Here is a 25,065-nt window from a genome sequence, read left to right as displayed (position 1 = left end):
AATGAATTCCCCGAAAATGCGAAAAGGCAAATCGCTACTGTCAGCTGTCGCACGCATCAGTCTCACGGGGGGTGGTGTAAGTGCAATGCCATTGCACTTTCGCGGTCCTGCTTCTTTCTTTTCTGACGTAAATCCCGCTCCCCTTTTTTTCTCCTCATCCACGTGTTTCCCCCTTTCTCTTTTTCTCGCGGCTGAGCGATGTGGACAAATTGTGGTCGGACGAACGTCACCAGACCTTCTGGCATTTTTGTATCTGCCACCCTCTGGCGTTTCCCACACGATCCTCTCCCTCCCCGCCGCGCTCGGGGATGGCGCAAAACCTCTTTCCGAGAGACTCTTTTCGGCGAACGCGCTTTCTCCGTCGAGTTCCGTCACACGACGATGACGCAAATGCGCACTAAAACGCAAACGCGTTTGCGTGCGAACTACATCTAAATATAATGTCAAACATTAAATATCTCGAATCGGTTTAAACGAAAAGAATCGCAGATAACGCTAAACGAAGTAAATCGTATTTAAACACGTTATTTGTGTGCTACCTGAAGAGAGATATATGCAGGCTATATCTTTCAAGATGCTGGAAGAAATAGATCGTCTATTGTTGTTAACAAAAGCGGAAAAAAACGATATAATGGAAATTATCTAGTTGGGAAATTTAAACTTGTTCGATTTTTCCGAAACGGATTCAGATTCTTAACCGGACGTGGCACTTTCGCAATGAGGAAAGATCGATCCAATCGTGATCACGTGAAGCGTTTACTAAACTGGTCAAGCCGATCGATAGCGAACACCTGTGCGTTTGCGGTCAATAATGATCGCAGTCAATCGTTTGAGACCGAAAGATTTAAATGTCTCGCATGCATAATGCGCGTGGAAATATCTATATATATATATATATTTTTTAATATAACATAAATGTTTATATATTTTAACGAAACGAGATTACACGCGAGAATGGCTCCGTAGGTTCTGCCCGGCCGATTACGATCGATTGCATAAGAGGAATTCTGAGATGTCATGACGCAATTCTCATGGTCCGTAACAGAAGGAAGAAGAAAAGGCCAGGATCGAACGAGGATCGGGTTGTGGATTTCTGCGAAATTACGGTACCGGTTGTTTCGTCGTCATAAATAAAAGTTTGAAAATGAAATAATTTTAAAAAAATTTGATTAATAGAAATTCCTTAACGTGTATATATTCACGTACGTATAATAAACAATGAAAACACGTAAAGCATTTGCCTTGCAGAACATGTTAATTAAAATGATAATTCTAATGTTACCAATTATGATAGGCGAGCTTTTTGTTGAACATTGTCTCGGATATATCTAATTTTTTTTTCTCTTTTCGCGATACATAGAAAAAGAAAGAACCGTTTGAAGGAGTAAAAGATAATAAAAATGTAGTGAACACGACATGTACATGACAATGACATAAATAAGAAAAAGTTGCGATCAAATAACCGGCGAAAATGCAAATAGCCACACTCGCAAATACAATTTTATATGTTACGGTATCTTGTTTACCGCATGTTTTGAGGCACTTCTATCTTTATGCGTGTCTATCTTACGCAAAACAATTTTTGCAACATACATTTATTCACCATGATATACCTATGTACCTCGCAACTCAAATTATCCAATTATCTGCGATTAAAATCGTATTTTTAAGATAATTGATGGGATCAATCTTAAATGTTATTATCAAACCTACGATTACACGTCGAGTAAAATCAGCACACGAGGACGAGCCGGGAAATTAATATTTCAATATTTTTAAAGTTAAAAGAACAAATAATTCTAAACCGGTCAAACAGAAACAGTCATTAAAATGTGGCACAATAATAAAAATGGTAAGATTCTGTACACTCGAATACTACAAAACAATTTTTCTATATAAGTTTGTAAAGAAACCTTCGGAACTATATAAAAGATGTCGAAGATGTCTCATCGCGCGCGGTGTAAAAAAGCTCGAGCCACGGATAAACAGATTAATCTTAAAGTTTAAAAAAGCGCATAAACGGTATAATCATTTTTGTCTCTTTCGGGGAACCCCGATTTATAATCATATAACTCATGCGCGCGATTATGTGGACCACTCCGAGAGTCCCATTTATAATTTGCATATCCTTGCTTTTTGTCACAAAGGAGAAAACCCGTCGACCTGTTCCCCGCGGATAAAAAATACTGCATAAAAGCTCCCGTATCGAGTCAATTACGATTAATCTCTGTCGGTCCGACATGTAGAACCGAGACACACCGAGATGAGAGATTCGCGTCATTTTCCACCGTTCGGTCATTCGAGCAGCCTCAAGTTACACTTTATGACGTGAATAATTAATGTTAACAGAATCAGACCACCGCGCCGGCCGCTATTTTCGCAATAACGTTAAGCGAAAAACAGAATGAATATTACAGAGGTTTGCTGTGAAATTGAAATCGACTCGTGCGACGTAAAATCAAACACGTACAATAATCTTTATCGAAAGTGCGCATTTTGTTATTGTAATCAGTCAGTTAATTAGTTGACTACCCGGTTGCACCAACGTCGCCATAACATATAAGCATAACTCCATTCTTCGTCTCTTTCTAACTGTCCCCTTAGAAAGAGACAAAGAGTGAGGTTTTGCTAAGGTTTGAGCTAAGGTTAATTAAACGTTATGCGACGTTGGTGCAACCGGGCCTTAGGCTGTTGTACAAGTTGTTATCTATCTAGGGCTAACAATAAATAGCGAAATACCTTTTATGCCAGAGCCGGCCACCATCGGCATCAGCTAGAGTTTATGCTTTTTTCTATGAAAAAAAAAGGAAACAGTGCACGCAAGGACATCTAGTGCTTAAATAAAACAATTTACGTTTTACGTAAGAGAGAAGTATATATCGATAATACAGCATGCATTGAGAGAGCTGCTTGTTGCCTCACCGACCGTCAATAATTAACGACGTCATTTGAGTTTTGCATTAATATGACTGCAATGAGAGAAAAGTCTTAAAAAATTTAAATTATATTAATACAGAAGTATGACTCGTCATAAAATTAAAATATTGGTATTTAATATTAAATTGGTATTTAATATTAAATTAACATTTTAACTCAAGAGCTCAAAGCTCTTCGCTGCATGATTTCTCTACAATTGGCTGGCCGAAAACTCAAATCTCGATCTCCTTTAATAAAACTGTGACCAAGGCATAGATTCGTAATTACTTTATTTATTTGTAGCTTTCATGTGTGTGGTTTTACAGAAAAAAAGATTGTATCCGGTGTATTCGCATCGATTGTAATACAGAGCGTAAGAACGCATGCGGATCCAAGAATGTAAAATCAATTCCTCCGAACGATGATGAAAAAAAAGCATTGCTTCGCGCTACTACTTGTTCATAGCGATCTGGTTCTCGTCGAAACCAATGAAATCGAACAGATTCGAAAGTTTAAAATTTAGTTTGAAATTTTGAATTTTATGGTTTTCTCGAAATGATCCAGATGGTCTCCGATTTATGTTCTATGAACGTACAACTGGGATATATTGCCCGATCGGGCTAATAATTCATCGGCGTTCAGAGATCGCTACCGCCATTCGTTGCCACCTGACGCGTTTCTTTCCTTTTTTTTTTGGTTTTGGTTTTCACGTAGCTAAATTCCTTAAAACACTTTGCCGCACAGATACATGCTATGTACTTGAGAAATATATTTATATATTTATATATATATGCGCGTGCGTTTTACAGCCTACGACGGCATCCGCCTCGCTCCGCAGTTCTTAATTTAGAGCTCTGTTTACCTTGCACACAGTTTTCGCGCGATTTAATCTTCACGATTATAATCAACTCCGATCATATCATATACTCGAGTTGATCCTACCCGAGTCACTCGGATGATCCCTCGCGTCGAGATTTATTTCTTCGTTTTCTTTTTTTTCCCTCTCTTTAGCCTACCTTATTACGTTCTTACAATTACATTTCGCAAATATACTTACTTACTTTACGAGAGCCGGTTGATATTATTTTGAATTATTTCTCATAACGTGTGTCATTTGTAACATGATTATCAATTTTTATCGTTACAATACCTAAATACAGGGGCACGATGGACACCAATTACTTCCTCGCGGAGGTTGCGATCCGCGTTTTTCTCGCCGAATTATGCAATTCTTGTTGTTGTCGAACGCCTCGCTTCTCTCTGCTGCGTTAAAACTCTCGGCGTCTCCTCTCCGTCACGTTATCAGCGAGAAAACTGAGTGAGCTTAAATGGATTTTGGTAGTTCTAGCTATATAATAAGTAGATAAGTTTAATGCGTAAAATGGTCAGTAACTAGCTAAGCTTACCTCATCGATCTGAAGAAAGGGTACTTTTCACTGTAAATCTCTACGATCCCGACAGACTCCTCATTACAAGAACAATGGAATGTCTTAACGTAAAACTCGATGGAATGGCTCGTCGATGAATCGGCGAATGGATAATTACAAATACTGATTCCGACTATCGTCCATCCGGAAGGGACAGACGAAGATAGAGAAATATATATGAATATATTTATATATTAATTATATATATATATATATATAATTACATGTATATATATATATATATATATATATATTAATATATATTATATATATAGAGCGTAAATTGCGTGTGTAAATGTGCGAGTGGAAAAAGTCGGGGTACAGTCATTTATTCTGTTCTTATACCACAGCAATCGATATTTAGTTTACACAACGGGCGTATGAAAACGTACAACCACATTACAGACTAGCTAGATAGTTACTTTGTTTGCTGTGAGTAACGTAACGCGCTAAAAAGGCTCACCTACGACAACGTAATCTTTTTTTCATTTCTTCCCCCTTCTTTCTTTCTTTCTTTCTTTTTTTTTTCACCTTTTTATTTTTATCACGACGCTGCTCATCGAGCTGACGCGATGGGACGCACTCGCCTCGGAAGAGATACGTAAAAGGACCGGAAATCAAGAAATCGCCATCAGAGAATTTCGATGATACGCTCTACCGCTTCTCGCTCACGTTACTGAGCGCCTTCGCGACGCGGTCCCTATTACGAAAGCTCACAAAATCAGGCGTTATTGCATTTGACGAGGTGTACAGAGGGTGGGGGAGGGGGAGAGGAGGCAATCGAAGTAAGCACATTCTCTTCTCCTCAACTCGGCTATGCCAAGAATCCATGCATTTAAAATTTTTCTTTTCGGCTATCTATAACATTACAATCGTGTCGGATTTTATTCGGAAGTACATATCTTATTACAGGGTACAAGCTCGAAAGCGAGGTCCGTCCTGATAACTGGCAATGAGGGCGCCGCCGTTATTTCCGTAAAGAGAGAGAGAGAAAGAGAGGAGAGCACGGGGGGGAGGGAAGGAGAAAGAGAGGACACGCGCGAATTATCTTTAAAATAAATCGATTTACATGCGTTATTACAGACACCGTAATAATTACAGTACACGCGGGACGACCACGCGCGCAGTAAAAAAAAAGGGGTGAGGAACGAAAAGGAGGAGATTGGAGGAGAAGAGCTCCAAATGGTGGAGATGTAAGAACGGATAGACACGTAAATATATCCCGGTATAATGCCGTGCAATCCATACGCCTTTTTGTTCCTCTTCCACTATTGCAAAACATAGGACACATAATTCGTTCTTATTCACTGTGACGGAAACCAAATCTGAATTGCCGAGACTAGTAGATACCGACTGGCGCCGGCATCGACGTCGGCTCGACGTTCTTGACGCTTTCGCGACGTCGTTCGCACATAAATTTCAATCGGACGCATGCGAGGTGCAAACACGGCATTTCCTCTCGATACGCAAAAAACGGGGCAATTAAAAAGTGCCTTTCTCCTAAATGCTTTGCAGTCTCTCTATTTACCGCAGGGTGCGTGTCCTTTTGTTTCATTACTTTTTGCTGTGCTCGATAACTCAATCGTATATATATTGTGTACGTAATATAATGCCGAATAAACTGAATAATTTATTTATTATTAATTCTGTTGCTGTTGTATTTTGTTGGTATTGCTGCTGCTGCTTTTTTTTTGAAGTAACCATACGGTGCGTGCTTTTTTATATTTTTAAAGGGTCACGCAAATTTCTAAAGATCTCCCCTTCCCACCCCGAACTGCCACCTGCTGAATTGGTTTTTTTTTCTTTTGCTTACGAGTTATTTAAGAGTTTTTTCTTGTGTCTCAGTTTTATATGCGCAAGATAACACTCACTACAGCTAGAGTTACGATACGTCCTGGTCTTCCACATCCTGCAGCTGCTCCTTTTGTTCAGCTTCACCTGCGCAACAAAAATAACAAATGTTGTGTCAGTAAATAATCTAGCTGAACGCATCTAAACAATGCACGTTAAATAAATTACGTCTGATAAGTGAAGAAGCTTAGTGAGATAAATTTGTGATACCTTTCTCATTTTTTATTCTTATTATTATTGTAACGATTGTATATTATGTCGCTCACCAGATACACACATGCTAAGAGGATGAGGATGTTAGGAAAAAGGGTATATCTATGTTCTGGCATCGTGGGTATCAACGGCGCTATCGTCTTGCAGATCAGACTCGGATTCTGAATTACAAAATAATAATTCTGCATTCGAAAATTGCATGCAAATTATGACTCCTTACAAGTCAAAATAGATATATAAAAAAAACAAGTTTATAACAAAAACATAAATACGAAACGAGATAAATAGAAAGTTCAAAATGTTTCACAGTTCACGATCTTAATTTTAATAACTAATATGTTCCGAAGAACTCGAGATCAATATTTTTTCAGAGAAATGTAAATTGAGGTGAGACGAGAGTATCCGAGATAAGATCATTCTATCACAATGCACGGTATTCCGTCTGCGTGTCGATCGATCGAGGACAGACGAGGTACATCGTGTAATGCGTTTTAGCGTGATCAAAACATCCCTACGGCGGTTTCGCCTCGATAAGTAAGTGGGACACTAACCGTCTCCCTGCATATCCGACGTCCATAGGGTAAGGTTGTCCCTGAGGAGTTGCATTATGAGGGTGGAATCTTTGTAGCTCTCCTCAGACAGCGTGTCCAGTTCGGCGATCGCATCGTCGAAGGCCGCCTTCGCCAAGCGGCATGCTCTGTCAGGGCTGTTGAGGATCTCGTAATAGAACACGGAGAAGTTGAGCGCTAATCCCAGGCGAATGGGATGGGTCGGCGGTAGCTCCGTCATGGCGATATCGCTCGCTGCTTTGTATGCCACCAGGGAGTTCTCCGCTGCTTCCTTTCTGTCATTACCGATGGCAAATTCTGCCAAGTAACGATGGTAATCACCTTTCCTGAAAGCGCGTCGACAGCGGATTAATAATTCGTATCGTGTGTCGAAATACAACACGCATCAGCGACCATTCAACAGCTTGTTTCGCGACTTTTTAAAAAAAGATAAAAGAGACAATGAACTATTAATCACGTTTTTTACTTAGTGCTAGGTAAAAATGAAAATATGAAGAAGCGATTGTAATAAAATGTTATGAATGGATCCTTACATTTTATAATAGAAGACTTTGGATTCTCCCGTGGAGGCGCACGGTATCAGATGCTTATCCAGGACGCCGAGGATATCGGCGCAAATATCCCTGAGCTCCTTTTCCACTTGAGATCGGTACTGGCGGATCATCTCTAGTTTTCCCTCGGCACCCTTATTCTCTTCCTTCTGCTCGATGCTCGAGATTATTCTCCAGGAGGCTCTCCTCGCTCCGATCACATTTTTGTATGCTACCGAGAGGAGGTTCCTTTCTTCAACGGTGAGCTCTACGTCCAACGAGGCGACCTTCTTCATCGCCTCAACCATCTCTGCAAACAATAACGGCAAATAATATCGTTGATGATAAGTTCATCGACTTGTCGTATGCTATAAGACGATCGTTATATAAGAAATTATAAGTATAGAATAAATGTAAAAGTGGTACGTGGAAAAAATGTTGAAACGCAAAAATATATAATTATGACAGAAAACAATTTCTTTTTATAAAACAAGTGTTATTTCTTAAAAATACTAATCTTATCTAAGAAAAAACGATCTTCGAAGTAACGGAAGTGACTTTCTTAGGAACGAAAATACTGTTTTTATACATAGCGCCTTGATTTTTCTCTACACACGTTGACGGTACATAACATTTTTATCCATACGTGACATTTATATAATAATCCTTAAATAGCAAAACTATCGAAGAGATTCTTAGATTAATAGATTATCTGGATTATCAAGGTCTCTACCGTGAAAATACAATATAAAAATGTCCTAACGATTTAATATGAAACGAGTTTTTGTCACATATCGATTCGACGATGAAACTTGACGAGATATATATATAAAGTCAATCATTCATTTTACATTGTACGTCTTCCGAGCTACTCTATGTTTATCCCGCAAAGTTCAGGTTGTCAAAGGATTCCTCCGTAAATCACTGCGGAATGAACTCTCCGTGCCGCTCGTGAACTTGTTCGCTTAAATGGCGTATGGACGTTTGGCCTATAAAACGTTAACGTGCCTATCGCGGATGAAACGATAGCGCGGAGTGCCTTTGGAGTAAAGGGGATGAACGCGTCGGTATATATTAATCCGCGCTGCCCCTTGAACTTTGCGCGGAAGTCACTAATACGGTATTTATCGGCACATATTCGCTCGGGAGCGAGATGCTGTTTTTGGTCTCCAGATGCTGTTTTTACGAAACGTTCTCTCTCTCTCGCGCGCGCTTGCCCCAGTGGTCCAGCCCCCCCGAGGTGTCTCTCGACTTCATTAGGCGCAACATTCAAAAGCTCGAATCAAGAAATTGTGGGGAAGAAAGGAAAAAGAAGTTTATTCGAGGTATTACCAAGTGTGGAACGTATTAGCAAAATTACACAAGATCGTTAAAGGACGAAAATGAGATGCGAGCTTCGATTTGAAGCTGCAAATTCGCTGCCGGTGCGGAAGAATCTCGTACGATATGTACGTCTCTCCTCCCGCGGTATCAGCTACTCTCGGTTAATCTCGTAAACGACATCGAAGATAAATTACAAATGTAAATGTTGACTCGGCGACGCGCACAACCGCGCGACCGATTAAACGTTTGCCTTCTCTCGCGACTCGAAGGATCGGGGAAACAAGCCTCCGGGAAACTTGTCCTCCGACTTTGAAGCTGATATCTCCATTCAAAGTGCGAAGGCTGACAATGAAATTCAAGAAACTTTCCGCCCTCGAGTTTGTCGCGCGCTCTCTCGCTCGCGCTCTCGGCGCGCTTAAAATGGCACAAGTGGCACGTCTCGCGGGGGGTAGAAAGGGGAAGGAGGAGGAGGAGGCTGCCGGGAGGCCGGACTCCGGAAACCCGGAGACCCATAATAACGGCATGATAAACGGCGGGCAGGCAGGCAGGCAGGCAGGTAAGCAGGGAGGAAAAGATGCGACGCGTGGAGGAAAGGATCGATGCGTGGATCAATGCGTCGCGACGCACGCACCGACGTTACCGACGCGCGACCCGAGGTGGTAGGTGCCTTCAAGTTCACGGGGGGTGAATGTGACGTAAAGCGGACCGTTACAATGAACACGGGTGTATACATATACCGGTGTGCAGCAACGTGGGATAGCACAGCCAGATCAATACTTTCCTTCTGCTAGCTACCCCTTCTCCCCCATTCTGTCCTCCTCCTCCTCCTCCACCTCCTCCGCCACCTTCTCTCACCCCTTTGCTCACCCTTTTCCTCCTCCTCCTCCTCCTCCTCCTCCCATTCCCCGACTAAAGCCCACCCTTTTCGTCTCCCTTTCTTCCTCCAGCTACTCTCAAATTCCGACCGTCACTCCTCGTCCTCCGACACGTCCTGGGAGAGTCACGTCGTTACGTCGCCTCTACTCCGGCTTTGCCCTCGGGACTGATTATGCCAATAATGTCGAACTGGGGTAGCTAACAACGAGCCCCCGAATTTTCGGGATTATCCCGCGCATTAAATTATACTCAATTTTGAGTCATTTTAAACCATTCCTATAGGTCGCCACACTGCTCCCACGCAATATGAATTTAACTAAATCAATAAAGTTGAAATAATAAATTTCGACACACATAACAGTTAAAAATAACAGAATGTTATTTAACTCGAGGTATTGGTTTAAATTTCATCGTTTTTAATATTTAACGGTGCATGAATAGATGATCCAGAGAGGATTTATAACCGTCCTTAATATATTCCTGCGCCGCCGTTACGAGCCATTTTTCTCGTGACGCAGATGACGTTTTAAGAAACAATGGACAAATACGCGCGTTTAATCATAATTTTTCAGTGAATTCTTTTTCGATAGAGCAGCGAACAGGAAAAGAGAAACAGTACCGGGAATCGTCAGATACGTAATTCAAAGGCGACTTCTCTCTCGGGGCGAATCGATTTCCATTCATCGAACCCTCAGTAATTACGCTCGGCGTCGAAATTCCAATATTCCATTTTCAAAGGCGCGATCTCGAGAGAACGATACGATTTTTTAAATCGGCGGAAACTAAAATGTATATGAACGATCGCGCGCGCGCGCGTTTGAACCGACGACGGGCTTTTTGGGCCGATTGAAAGTAATTCCGTGCGGAATCGCGGAATTTGCTAATTGGAGAAATTCCGAAAGGAGAGAGAAAAAAAACCCGAGAGTGACTCGCCAATTAGAACGGCACCGCGAGAGGAACAAAGATTCGTTAATCAGTGCCGCGAGATCCGCGCGCGAGATCTCTCGATCTCGTTATACCGGGTGACGCGCCAGGAAGAGAGGCAGCCTTAAATCTGCCTTGCCTCGCCTTAAATCGTCGAGAGAAATAAGAAATTTTCAAGGAATGAAGAAAGAAGTAAGGTCGCCTACATTCGTTACGTTCAACTCTTTAACTTTTTGTCAACTTTTTTTTCTTCGTTACTGATAAACAGAAAATTTGCAACGACACCTCTTATTATTTTCTTATCGCTGATAAAGTTATCGATACGACGAGCTACTTTTCGCATTACCCAGCCTGCCTCCTCCCCGAGATTACGCGCATTTCGCTGTCAAAGTCGCGTGTAAGTCGCGCAGGGCACGCACGCATCTTACACACGAAGAGGAAGGGAGGAGAGGAGAGAGAGAGAGAGAGAGAGAAGAAAGGAGAAGGGAATGCCGGGGCGCAGAGGGAGATCGACGCCGGGTTCCTCGGGAATCCCGCCACGGGAAAGAGGAAGACACGAGGCGCGCACACCGAAACGCACGGCGCGGCGTAGGGACGGAGAAATTTGACCGTCTCTCTCCCCCGCCCACGCCTAGCTCTCCTCATCGTCCCCGCGGCCCCCCTTGCCCGAGCGCTCGCGCGATCGGCCCTCTCTGCCCTCCGCTCGCTGCGGACGCACGCGTTTTTGGCCCTCTGCTCTGGCTCTCCCGGAACGAGAGATCGTGAATCGGGCGTGCTCCTATTATCCGAAAAAGATAGGAATGACAAGCGCCGCGGGACGCGATCGATACGAACGCTCCGAATCGGCGGATGTGTGCCGACGCTCGATAATCGCGCACGTCCGCGGGGCCGCGTCGATATCGAGAATGCGAGGAGGTCGATCGGATCGTCCTCGTCGTCGTCGTCATCTTGGAAAGTCGGCGGCGCGACTTCGGAATCCTCGGACGAATCGTCGAAGAGATTCCGAAGGAGACGTCGCGCCGGCTCCGCAATTCCCGCGAGGGATCGCCTCACGTTACGCCTGACCTGGACCCTGTTAACTCGATACGAAGGGCAGGGAGAGGGGATGGAAGGGACGGAAGACGTGCAAAAGGACCGAAAGAGTCGGCGAAAACGACATCCGGAAGAGGTCCATTTTACCTGACCCGACGGCTTCGCGTTCAAAGCGGATACGACTTTTTTTTTATTTTTTTTTTCCTGGAAAAAGGAGTCGAAATGTCGGAGAAAATTAAAGCTAACAGTCCGTGATCTCCGTGCAGATTACGGACATATCGGCGTCGAACCAGATGCGAGAAGTTCGGAGGAAGAGCATCGTTCCTCTCTCTCTCTCTCTCTCTCTCTCTCTCTCTCTCTCTCTCTCTCTCGCTTTCTCGGTCGATCGAGTCCCGGTCGGTGATTTCTTCGCGCGCGTTCAAGGCCAGATACCACGAGCGGAACACGCGAATTATACCGCGGGTACCCCGTTCGGCCCGTGGTAATAACCCGCCGGCGATTAGCGGAGGCGCCTCGGCGTGTCTCTACCGCGTCACGACCGAGAGAAACGGACCTGTCGCTTATCTCTCGGAGGTGAGTCGAAAGAGCACGCCTAGCAACGCGTGGCGTGGCGTGGCGTGGCGACTGGCGTGTCGTTCCCCGATCGGGCCAGACCGGCGGAGATCGCCGAGAATACGAGAGAGAACGACGGGAGAAACGTGCGAGATCCTCGTGCGTACACTACTGCGTACGCCGTCGCCTCGTCCCCGCGGGCCCCGGACTCGGAGCCGGGGGCTCCGGCGAACAAACGAACAAACGAACGGACGGATGGACGGACGGACGAATGGGCGAGCGAGCGAGCGAGCGGGCGGGCGGGCGGGCCTCGCCGGGCCGGATCGACCGTCGCGAATGACACGAGTCGATATCGCGTCCGGCGCCGCCACAAAGGAACGCCGCCGGCTACGACGAATATACGCCGTAACGATCGGCGGCCTCCGAATCGTCGCGGTCGCGACTCGCGACGCGGATTTTGACAGGCATGACGCGAGCGAGAGAGAGCGCGCGGCAGCTTCTCGACGTTCTCGGGAGTCCCGTCGGAGTAAAAGAGTAGGACAGACAGGTTATTCGTCTCGATCCGCCGAGAGAGCGGACTCCGGCGCGGCGGAGTCGCGGGGTCGCGGGGCCACGACGCCCGCGACGACGGATGGCCGACGGATCGGGGCACCGCTGCTGACGCGTAACGCACGCGGGGCGGAAGCGGGGAAGGAGAAGAGGGGCCGAAGGGGGAAGGATAGCCCATTGACGCGGAACGCGGCGCGAGTCGCGAATGGGATCGCGCGGTTACGTAGAATCGGTTTTCGCGTCCGCGAACCGGCTAGGCAGCTCCCCCCGGTGCCCCCCGTCCCGCCCCACCCCTCTCCTCTCCTCCACCGAACCTCTTGCCGGAAAGAAGAAATATCTCGTACTCACCGTCGTAGCGTTCCGCTTGCTCGGCCAGTTTCGCCTTGTAAACGTTGTCCTCCCGTTCCGACATCTCGGACGCGCGCGGTTCTCACGGGTTAAACGGATAAAACGAGGGGGCCCACGCGGGGGAGTGACGCGCGCACGGAATAAGCCCGTTCGGCAAGACGTAACGCCCGAAATACGCGCAACGAAGCCACACCGCACCACGGAGACGTACAGGCCACTCGCAGGCTCACTGACCAAGATGGCGGCGCCCGCCAACAATCGAAAGCAGTTCCCAGTCTCTCGCGCAGCAGCTCCGCGGATGGACTCCGCTCGCCATGCGCTCGCGCCGTGTATTACTACGCCTTCGCGTGACGTCATTGCCTCTCCGCCGCCATCTCGGCGGACGGAACGGGACGCGCAGGCGCGAGCGCGCGCCTGCACGACTCGCCGAACGAGACGCTCCTCTCCGTTTCTCTCCCTCTCTCTCCGTCTTTCCAAGCTGAACGAGAACCGATCTTCTCGCTCTCGTAAATGTCCGTCGCAAAATTCAGCGGACTCGTGAATCGCGCAATATGTCGCGCCCGCCGCGCCTCCGCTTTCCGGCGCTGCTCTTTCGTGAAATGCCGGGAACGAGAAACGCGGAACGCGAACCGGGAAACCGGACGACGGAAATATTTCACGCCGACTCGCGCGTTTTTTTTTTTTAACGCCGAACCGATCGGCGTTCTCGAAACTTTTGAAAAATTGCTCGAGCGGCAAGCGCTTTTTTTCTCATGCTCTCTATGTTAACAAATATCGAAAGACAATTCATTTTTATAAAAAAAATATTTCTGAAGGGAAGGGAGCGTTTTACCGACCTGCGCGGTATTACAGAAGAACGAGATACCATCAATAAAACATCCCCGCAACAAACTCCTTATTTCCTTAATCTGTATTAATGGTATTAATTCGGATCGCGTTTATACAGTTCTTTCACATGATTGATTCAATATAATTAATTCGACAAAACAAAAAATCGCTTATAATACAATTACGGCCTTTTATATGTGATCGATGATGGGTGGCTGTGAAGGAGACGCCACGAAATAAATATCCCTTTATAGCGAAGCATATTTATATTTTTCTGTCTCTCTCTCCCCACACGAATTGGCTAATGTACAAGCGCTAGTAATTCAACTTCACTACTCTCACATACCCACATACACACACACACATTCGTCGCACCTTGTTAAATTATTTAATTTTTGTATTTATATGTATACAGATGTGTATAATATATATATATATTTATATATAATCATTTCAATTATTATAAACTATTAAAATTATAATACAGCCAGAGGACTTAGCGTAATGATCATTGTAGACATTGGCTGCAAGCTAGCCGTTCCGTTCGGCTCATCGAGATATGCTCGTGCACGTCGGCCGTGTACTCGATAACATCGCGGAACGGAACGGCCTATGTGCTCATAAGTAAGAGGGATATACAATAAGTTTCATCAATTAATCGTTATATGTACACACACTGGCATACATACATACAAACACATACGTACATACACGAATCCACTCGCTATAAATTCGGTCTCGCACGGGTGCCTACGGGTGCACGCGTGTGTCTCTATGCTACAGCGATAATTTCGAGAAAGAAACGATCGTAATACGCTCGATTACCCGATTTTCGTCTTTCTCCAATCGGGCGGAGCGGCACTTAGGGGTCTTCGATTCGCCGCCTCGAGTATTTAGCTACTTGTCGTTCCATTTCGGTGATAATGCGACGCGTACAGCTCGGCAAAGTATTCGGAGCGTAGCTTCTAGCGTGCTTGAAATCTGTGCGGACGTGAAATGGCATGGTTTCTTTTTTTCCTCCTTTTTTTTCCGTAGAACAACGCTGGCCAAACTTGGAAGCATCATCGTCGTCGTCGGCTTTATATTACGTGTGTAAAATGTTGAACAAATGTCGATCTTCTCGCGCGCGCGTATTCATAAATCACTGAATAAACCTTTGAACGTGTGCAGTTGCACGGATCTTCAAATTCACGTACAATAACGTCAGGATTTATTTTTCCACTTCGAATATTTTTCAGACTTTCTTTGTTGTGACACTAGGGTCAAGCAGAAAGTGTGCAACGAGGGAAAAATTACAAATACCGATGCGTGTCGAAGTTCAATTGGCTTCTTAAGATATGGAGATGTTCTTTATTTCTATAAAAATGATGTAAAAGATCATATATAAAAGAAAAATCAGCGCATCTTTTATATTAATTCATGTCAAACATCGGCTCGATTCTATTCCTCATTGCACATTTATCTGCGTTTACACAAATACTTTCAATAATGGATTAAAAATAATAAAATACACACAATTTTCGTATATATATAGCAGCACCGATTGAGTGCGATATAACTTAAACTCGGATTAATTTCTAGAAAACTAGATTCATATTCATTTAAAAATAAGTTGAGAATACTGAATATATTATAAAGTGGAACATGTAACTTTTCGAAATCCTTCCTCTCTAATGACAATAGGTTTTTTTTCTTTTCTATACGGTCTTATTGCTATCTCTCAGTTTTAGGCTAAAAATAATATCCGGAATTCATTCGACTTGCCTGAGAGTTTCGATTTTTTACGAACTCATACATACAGCTAATATGTATAATAAAACGCACTTACAAATAAAACTGAAAAATTCAAGATTGATGCCCATTCATTAATTCAGCGCAAAATCTTAAAAAAAAGAGCACGCAAGCGCATGTTAATCAAACATCACGTTGGATTAAATATTACTTCAGTACTAGAGAAAAGAAGAGACGAAAAGAAAGACGGGGAAGAAAAGGGGAGAGGAAAGAGAGAGAGGTAGAAGAGTTAAAGAATAGGCGATGGCGATGACATGCAAGTACAAATTACACATTGTACATGTCAGAGTTGCCAACAAGTTTCGTCCACTTCATTGGAAGAATTAATTACTAAACCATATCCCATAACAACCCCATTATCACGTCAACGTTATTTCATAAGCATTTAAAGTCTCGACCGCGAACGGTCGCAACTTCTAATCTCGGCTACCGTCACTTTTGAACGATCCAAAATTTCTCTGCACACTGCATGTGTATGTGACAAAGTCACATCACACAATGGAATCTATCTATATAACAAACTAAAATATGTTTGGACATCGCAACCAGTCACCTCTGCTCTTATGATCCCAATATTCGCTATTATAAACGAAACAACGGCTGTCCGTGTACGGATCTTGCTTCTTCTTGAACCACAGCGGTTCGTACGCCTCGTAAGGTAATCCTGCGGAGAGAGACACGAAATTCGTGAGCAAAAAAGCTTGATTTTCGCAATCTGACGATATAAACTTACCTTGCGCGGCGGCCCTTTCGGCGTCGTGCTCGCGAGCCCGTCTAACAGCTCTTTGTTTTTCTTCTAAACGCAATTTTTCTGCATTAGCCTCGTCCCATCGTCCATCCTCCATTAACCGCTGATCAGGCCTCAGCCGAGAATCCGTCGGAGCTACACCTTCTTCTGGCTCGTTCAATTGACATGCTAGTTCCGTGAATGAATAATATTTCTCACAATCTTCACTGTAAAATTATATTAGGGTATTAAAATACTTCATACACATTAAAAGTGCTGTAGTCGGCAAATTTCCAATAAAAGATCCTCTTGATCTATTTTTGTTTTAAGACATGTATTTTTTAGCATAAAAAAATTTATTCCATTGGAAAAATATATATGTTACATAAAATTATGCTCTGCTTATCATCACAGCTTTAACAGATAGCTGCGTTTGAATTCTTTACAAAGGAAAAAGAACAAGAACAAATATAAGAGAGTGACAATTTCTTTTTTTTTAACAGATGCATATTTCCGCGCGCTTATCATTGCTACATACTTACGGAGGCAAACGTCGTTTCCAAGCTAATATATAAGGACCCGTCTTATAAACTGGATTATCGGGGGTGCCAGACGTGCTGATTACCGGAGCGATTTCTATCTTCGAATCCCATGTACCCTGCACTACCCATTTGACTTCCTTGTTGGAATTCATGACTACGCCCTTCACCTTGCGCTGGCTGTCTCTCGAGAAATACGAGTACGGGATGTACTTCAAATGGCACTTGATACCTTCCTTATGATTTACAATATCCATGTCGCCGCTCTGGTCGACCCACAACTTTCCGACTATAATATTATGTACTGTAGTAGTAACTTTACGCCATGTATAATGTTGCTGGCCACTATTAAATTCTAGATGAGCGGTACCCAAGGGAATCACCTAATGAACAAAATTCAAGTTCTCAGAACGACCGTGTTTGGAAAATACGGATGGTTGCGCGCTCGTTTTGACGACGGTTGAGCGACTGTTTGCGATCGATACGTACTTTTAATCTATCAAGCAAGACATCGTACCTGCAGATATTTTCCACGAAATTTAGAAGCCATTGTGAACTCTTGCCAACATCGCCATTTCTTCCCTTCGCAATGTTGAGCTAGCATAGGCGGATGATGAGACACTTGCTCCGAAATCGCGCGCCATCCAAGATCGTCCGTACGATCGCATTCGTAAGTTTCGCCTAAAAGGGGATTGAAAGGCTTTCCCGTTCTAGCGGCGGTTGTAGCGTAACTAGATACGGTGAACGCGGCTACAAAAGCCATCTGCTCGTAACTATCTGAACATTCTGCAGCCCTATATATTTAAGGAAAAATTATGTCAATAACTTTTCTTTCACAAAATAGACGCGATTAAAGATATCCGTACCTATCAAGAATATCTGCATATTCGTAGTCTTCCGTTAGCCGTTGGAGCATACTGAGAGGTTCCGAAAAGTTCACCGGCATGGGAATTTTGGACAGGTCCTTGCCAATGCAGTTTTTCATTATGCTCCACAGATTCAAGGGATAGTTTGGTTTTTCAGGTACCCTAGTCCTTCTCTTCCGTTTGGTGGTCATCCCGGTGCTGCTGCTGCCATTGTTGGATCGCCAAGCTGCCTGTTGTACGTGAAAATATTTACATCCCGTTTTTATTTATAAAAAAAAAAGAAGGGGAGAGAAAGGGAGAAAGAAAATGTAAATTTGCTTACGGTATCCAGGTCGTCTGTGTTCGTGACACGCGAGGAAGTCTGCGCCGCGGTGGAATCGGTCACAATGAGGAATGAATCGGCGCCAGTGGAATCGGAGACGGGCAAGGGCGTCTGATCACCCTCCGAGCTTGAGCCATCGTCGCTACCCTGAGAATCGTTGCGATCTCTCGCGGAAATCGAATTGCTCGTGGCGGGTATGGTTAGCGTGAAAGTGTCCGATTCTTGGGCGTCGTAAAATTCAGCGTTGTCCTCCTCATCCTCTGACGGTGACGTCGTAACTGCGGGATCTGCAAAGTCAAAATTTCCCATTTGACAGACGCGACGCGGACGTGGAGGAGGGAGGGAGGGAATTCGAAGCCGGGAAGACGGGCGGAAGAAGATTGTACGGAGCACGTGAACGTCAAGTGGGTACACGTTGCACAAAGATCGCCTAATCGCGCCCGTGGATAAGCATCGAGATAAGGTACAAAGTGTAAGTTTTTATCGCGTCGCCGACGCACGACGCGACGGAATCGGGGAACACAAAGGAGGACAAAAAAAAACGCGCGTATGTTACTACACAAATTACGGCACGCCGCGTCGAAGTCACGCCAAGTCACCCGCGTTCGCGAGATCGTATCGCGCGTAATAAAGAATCGATACTGCGACGTCCCGCGAGCCCCGCGCGGCCAAGACCACCGCCGCGTGATCCGCGTGGATCCGCCGTCCGGAGACTCCCGAGTTCGTTTCCCGCTGCTCGAGGACGATTTCGCGCCCTGGCCCGGCCTTGCTCCCGCGCTTCACCACGCTTCACTCCTTCCCGACTTTCTGGCGAATCGAATGTGCCGCCGCGCGTCCGCGCCGCGGGGTCGCGGAGCGTGCTCCGCGCGGCTCCGCGGTGGCCGGTGCTCGCTCGATCGAGCCGGCGCGGCGCGAGCCGCGAGCCGCGGAAGGACGCTTTGCGCGAATCGCACGTAAACGCATCTGTCCCGCACCCTCAATTGTCTAATCCTTCTTTCTTCTCCCTCCGGGGCGCGCACCACCAATTTCGAGTACCGACGGAAGAAGCGGCTCACAGGGGCGAGGGAGAGCGAGATGGAGACGTATGCGAACCAAAACCAACACGAAGACACATTCCCGTGTGATCTCCGATCTCGTCTCGATGACTCCGAGACTCCGACTCCCGGTTCCGCACCCCTGATTCGACTCGGCGGCGGCCGCGAGAAACGGTTACGAAACGCCGCTGACGCGCTCAATCTTGTCACCACCTTCCTCGAGCCGATCGTTTTCGAGTTTCGACACCTTCGTCTGATCTCCGTTCCGTCGTCGGCGCGAGAGGCGATCGCGACTCCGGGGAATTCGGGGGGAACCGCGTTGTCGGAGCTAACGGAAGGAAAAGACGAATACCAATTTGCGGTGCCACTCTCCCGTCGATTAAGCGTCGGGCTCGGAAGAGACGGAAGCACACCCGACAATCGTGTCATGTGCGAACGTACATACATAAGTTATTACGTTACCATATATATGTTATATATATATATACAGGAACACGACGCAGGGATAAACGCTCTTTTGTCCTGTGTATATAGAGACACGGTACACGGACGGTAGTCGGGGTACGTAACGTACGTAGACCACGGATGACGTAATCACGCGGATAATCACCGCACATCGGCGCGTCGGGGCGCTTCTTGGAGGCCACCTAGCGCGGGCGCGGACAAACGACCGCGGGCGCCGAGATTTAAATTCGTGCTCGACAAGCGCGAAACGCTCCACGTCACGGCCGAGTATAAATTTTTGTACGAGGAAAAAGAGGACAAATAGAATGCACACTCGGTTAAATGTCAAACACGAACGCGAATCTAAAAATATAATTTGCAGAGAATGTCCCCGACTTCGGTCTGATGAATTGTTAATCGGACATTTAATTTCGCCGAAATATTTAATTAGCTTCAATGTGCTGTATGGGAGATCTGCGATAAATAAGGAAACTTGGCTGGGAGAGAATTCACATTTAATTAAAATTTCGACCGTGAACTCGTCATATTTCTTCGCGTAGTGCAAGAGATCCTGCGTACAAGCTGCCCTGAATCCACTGTACGTCCTTGTCAAGTTTTTTTATAACTAATACGTGGTCAATGAAAATGTCGAGATATCGATAATGCGTGAGTTAGACATGAGAAAGAGAAGCTTAAACTTTAAAGAAATAAATAACAAAATTATTCTTCAGTTCGAGTGATGTCTTCAATAGAATTTAAATTTAATTTAAAGTTTAGTTATACAAAACATAGAAAAACTGCAATGAATGACAATGAGTGACAATGAATGAGAATTTATTGCTCGACATTTTCGTTGAAAAGAAATAGACTCTATACAATGCCATTAAAACACATTAAATGATTTTGAAACATTCTATATGCTGTACCAATTTAATTTCAAAATTTGCTGTAATTTTTCTAAACAAAATTTTAACAAATTGAAATAGATTTTGTTACATTTTCTGGTACTTGAAGCAACGACGTAGCAGATAAAAGGTATCGAAAAATGCAAACAAATGCATGTTAACAAAAAGCGGAGAATAAGAAATGTAATATAATAAACTTATTTACGTGAAGGTCTGTGTCCCCCCGCATGTGTCGCCGAAGGAATCGCGTGTTGCGCGGCTTCCTCCAGGTGGGAATGTTGCCTAGCTAACTGTTCGACCATTTTCTCTATCCGCACCTTCTGATCGCGCTCGTGCTGCAGCAACTTCTTCCATTTAGGCTCTTGTTGCTGGGCTAATTGCAAGTAATCGCTGCCCGTCTGCAACAACGCGTTCAATCAGTTCTCGAGTTGCGTTTCGTATGAGATCACATCAGTATATTAGATCACATCAATAGAGAGAGAGAGAATGCCATTGCCAAAGGGCAATTCCGTGAATGAGACGACCCTGATTGCGTGAAAATTGAACTCTGCTCTGTGAGAATCTCGCGAATTTCTACGTAGACTTTGAACGACATTATTCGCATTCGTACAAGCGGCTAATTACTAACTGTATCTCAAGATTTTGCCCCTTCTCTTTCCTCCCGTTAGATGAGTCACTCGCTCAGTCGTGTCGTATATGTCTCGTTACGATAAGATTTACGAGATGTTCACAAAGCAAGTTCAAGAGTCTATTGAGCAAGTCCGATAAAAGTGGCACGCGAACAATATCATGCTATTATCTTCCGAAGCATTACTCAGATCCCCGAACGCGAATGTATTCTCCGATGTCCGTTTTTGAAGATACATTAGAGATTATGTAACAGCGGCATAAATGTTGCCGCATTAAAAAGCTACTACAGTTTACAATTAAATGTTGAAATCTTGAAACGAGAATTTTGAATAAAAAACTGGATTTTCTGATCGAACTGTATTAAACCACTATTACGAGACTTGCTAAATAAACAGCGAAAAGGGAAGAGTCTCATTCACAGATACTCGGTCGTTGAATTTCACAAAGATTATCGTTTGGGCTTACGTTGATCATGGCATTCGCCGCAATCCGAAAGAGCGTGGCTCGTTCGCTGACGATCTTGAATTTCGCCGCTAATTCGGGGGACGGAGGTTCTAACATTTCCAAATCGGTCAAAGCTCGTTGAAGCGCCGATCCCTGCTTAAGCATCAAGTCATTGCACGCCTGTAGATCGTCCAGTCGTCGCGTTAGATCCTTAATCACAGACGCGGTTTCTACGTTTTGATTGTCGTTATCTTGATATTCCTCCTCCTCTTCTTCTAAAAGAGATTTCGCCGCATAACGTCGCCGAAGTACTAAAGCTCCGATAATATACAAGAAAAAGACAGATGCAGCACGACAATTATAGGCAAAACGTATAGACAATAGACATCGTATCGACGTTACGGTCGTTTGTGATGCAAATCAAATTCATAAATTATGCACACGTATAACGGTACAATAATCTATAACTAGTACATAAGATGATAGGAACGTTCATTAAATCATTTATAACGCTGGAATATTCTATTTTGTACCGTGCAACGATTAATTCAAATTGAGCAAAAAAATCTCGACTATTAATATTAACCTCGTAAGCTCGAGTTTTATATTTGAAATGCATAAATTACGTAAGTCTGAATTCAACATTTTATACAGGGTATTCCAACTGTTAAACGTTTTGTAAGCGAAAAGGAAAGCTGAAAGATACCGGCCTTCACGATAGTTAATTAATAAAACAAGTCTATTCGCAACGAGTCTATTGACTCTTTAGAGAATAGACTGAATTCAATTCTTTCACTACGATTTTAAACTTGAAATCTTTTAAAATATTTCGTTAAACAGCTGACATAGAAATATTGTACTTTAATTTATTCAAATTTATTTAATAAAAATTTAGTACTTATTGTTCATGTATGTCATTTTTCAATGTTTATTGAACCGATTTCAAACTAACAAATCTGTCAAAATTAGTTTTATTATATTCTGATTTTTCGTGCATCAAATCAAAGTATTTTAAAGGAAATACTTAATTTTTGTCATGACAAAATAATTACGTTAACACATGCTTCTCTATCGTACTTTTTGCTAATGTACAGGGTGCTTAAAAAAAATATTGATGCTTATATGTATAAAAATAACTTTTTAGAGAAACAGGACTGAGATAACACAAGATATCATATGTATTTTGCTTTCAAAGAGTCTCCCATGTGTTCTACAATTCTACATTATTGCAACGTATAAGATCTTCGACGGAAAGTTGTAAATGTGCTTGCAACAATATCCAAAGAAATGTGCCTCAGGGCTCTCGAGACCATCCGGTGAAGATTCCACGAATGTGTTGGCAATGATGGCGAACAAGCGGAAACTTTTTGAAAACAAAATACATTTGTTACTATATTTTGCGTTTATCTGAAAAAGTTGCTTCCATATGTATAAGTGTCAACATTTTTCTCTTGAACATTCCGTGCTTGGTGATATATCTGCAGTGAAATAATAAAATGTTTTTGAATCCAGAGGCATTTGATCTTGTTGATCTTCTACACATCTCGATTTAAAAAGGTGGGAAAAATCCCAGATATGCCGAAAACGGCCAGGCTTACGTGATAGACAGGGCACAATTCGTACGAACCAGATTCCATCGCTTGGATGGCCTTGGCTTTCGCGAGCTCGAGGGCTGTGACCCACTGCTGCCGCTCCACCTCGGTCGACGCCTTGATGTGGAAGGTCTGCGTGCCGCCGTTGCTCACGACGAAGGTGCAGGCGTCCACCGTGTGTATTAAGGCCCCGTGTAAGGAAATCGTGCCGCGGCAGGTGTGGGACATCTCCGCGGGGTTCCTGAAACAGGGGGTAACGGAGACGCGACAGTTTCAGGTACGCGTCTCTCTCAGGTCCGCTCCGGGTTTGCCGTATGACACAGAGAAAGACGGACGTTGAGTTTGCAATCGGGGGAGGGACTCGACTCTTTTTTTCTACGACGATCCGAAACGATTACACGGCCGTGAAGAAGGTTTATCCAAGCGACCACCTCTCCCCCCTCCAAAAAAAGGAGAAAAAAAAGATCGGTTACAGCAACGTGACGATTGTCTGCGTTAATCTGTGACACCGTATCTCTGACTCGGCGGGTGGAGAGGCAGGTGGAGAGGATGGCGGGGGAGTATAGTTAGCATTGAAATAGTATGGATTTATTGACATAATCCGAGAAAATAAACACTCGATTATATCCGTCCGATGGAAAGCGATCCCATTACCGTACCCCGCGTTAAGGATCCATCAGCGACCGCTCTGCCCTAATCCCGGCGCGAACGCGTCCGCACAAGCGAGTGTCTCTCGGCCGCGCTCACGGTCGTCGGTCAAGAGCAACCCGTGGGAGTTAATTCTCTCTGTCGTACGAAACGACAATCCAAAGACCGAGGGGAGCGGGAACGAGGGAATGGGAGCTCTCAATCGAATCACGCACGTGAGGTCACTCGGGTTAATCGGACACGCAACAATCACGATTCCACGTGGAGGAAAAAAAAAGGGGGGAGGAAAGTCATGCCAGCGCGCTCAGGATCGTACAGGGTGTCGTCGAAACGGGTCGCCGAGTTCAGGGGTGGACTCTACTCGCTCGTGGGGATGAACAGAGAGAGAGAATCGCGCGCGATCGCGATCAGTCCGAGAACTCTCGCTTATAGTATTTTTTTTCTCAATAACGAACAATACTTAATGAGGCTCATTGAGATTCAGATAGGTTGGTGTAGGTCTATCGTTGCGTTAATCTATTATAGTGATGAATCTATACGTCGGAATAAAAGATGAATAGATTCTTCCACCAATCTGCATTTCGGTCTATATGTAAGATCCATTAGTCATGAGCTAACGTCAATGCGGAGTATGTGAAAGGGCAGCTTTGACAAAAGGCAAGACCGAGCTTCATTTTATGAGAATAGAGCTTCCACACGAGTTTCTGAGAAATCGTCGCGAAATTCTGCGTAGACAGGAAAGTATAATTCGGCGAGTTCCGGATCGCATGCTCGCGTGATCGCATGATCTTCCTGCATCCTTAGAGCGAGTAAAACGCACCGTTAGAGTTCATCGATCCGCTTAAGGACACCCTGTATACGTTAATTAACGGAATTGTCTCGAGATGTACTGGCGTATACATTTATTTCCCAAGATGGTATATTTTACAATATCGCGCGTAACCGTCGCTCGTTACGTAACGCTCGGTAAATATTTGCGACGAAACATCTGGACGAAATCCGACGAAATCGATTTTCATGCAGTAAAACAGTCTTCGGAATTTATTGAAAAGGAAGCAGGGCCATTGTTGAGTTTAATTTATCGCGAGTTGTCGCGGCTAGGCCCCCCGATACCTGCTGATAAAATTCATTTTATTCAGCGGCGATACGTTGACCCGATTTTTTCAACTCCGCGGTATCCACGAT

General features: G+C 44.5%; 2 protein-coding genes across 8 annotated transcripts in view; both read right to left on the bottom strand.

Moving 5' to 3' along the window:
- Positions 1-4,656: 4,656 nt before the first annotated feature.
- On the bottom strand, positions 4,657-13,430 carry LOC112463262 (14-3-3 protein epsilon). The gene is made up of 4 exons (XM_025029547.1): positions 13,111-13,430; positions 7,510-7,816; positions 6,959-7,302; positions 4,657-6,281 (listed from the first exon to the last, which is right to left on the bottom strand). The coding sequence occupies exons 1-4, from the start codon at positions 13,172-13,174 to the stop codon at positions 6,226-6,228; spliced, it is 771 nt and encodes a 256-aa protein (XP_024885315.1). The 5' UTR covers positions 13,175-13,430; the 3' UTR covers positions 4,657-6,225.
- Positions 13,431-14,189: 759 nt separating this feature from the next.
- LOC112463258 (oxysterol-binding protein 1) overlaps positions 14,190-25,065 on the bottom strand; it is a 16,081-nt gene continuing 5,205 nt past the window's right edge. For 2 of the 7 annotated variants that reach the window (XM_025029542.1, XM_025029538.1), the window contains 9 exons: positions 23,268-23,473; positions 21,662-21,915; positions 20,772-20,964; positions 18,184-18,470; positions 17,862-18,091; positions 17,513-17,789; positions 16,999-17,378; positions 16,463-16,683; positions 16,251-16,393 (listed from right to left, as the gene is read on the bottom strand). In XM_025029542.1, coding sequence (XP_024885310.1) covers positions 16,251-16,393; positions 16,463-16,683; positions 16,999-17,378; positions 17,513-17,789; positions 17,862-18,091; positions 18,184-18,470; positions 20,772-20,964; positions 21,662-21,915; positions 23,268-23,473 — 2,191 coding nt within the window. Of the gene's footprint in view, positions 16,394-16,462; positions 16,684-16,998; positions 17,379-17,512; positions 17,790-17,861; positions 18,092-18,183; positions 18,471-20,771; positions 20,965-21,661; positions 21,958-23,238; positions 23,474-25,065 lie in introns of all 7 variants that reach the window. The other 5 variants (XM_025029536.1, XM_025029537.1, XM_025029539.1 and 2 more) reach the window with 5 other exon arrangements.

Source organism: Temnothorax curvispinosus, unplaced genomic scaffold, assembly GCF_003070985.1.
Source record: "Temnothorax curvispinosus isolate PA1 unplaced genomic scaffold, ASM307098v1 QBEX01013138.1, whole genome shotgun sequence".
Classification (NCBI taxonomy): domain Eukaryota; kingdom Metazoa; phylum Arthropoda; class Insecta; order Hymenoptera; family Formicidae; genus Temnothorax; species Temnothorax curvispinosus.
Note: the sequence above shows the minus strand (reverse complement) of the source record. Positions and strands in the feature narration are given on the sequence as shown.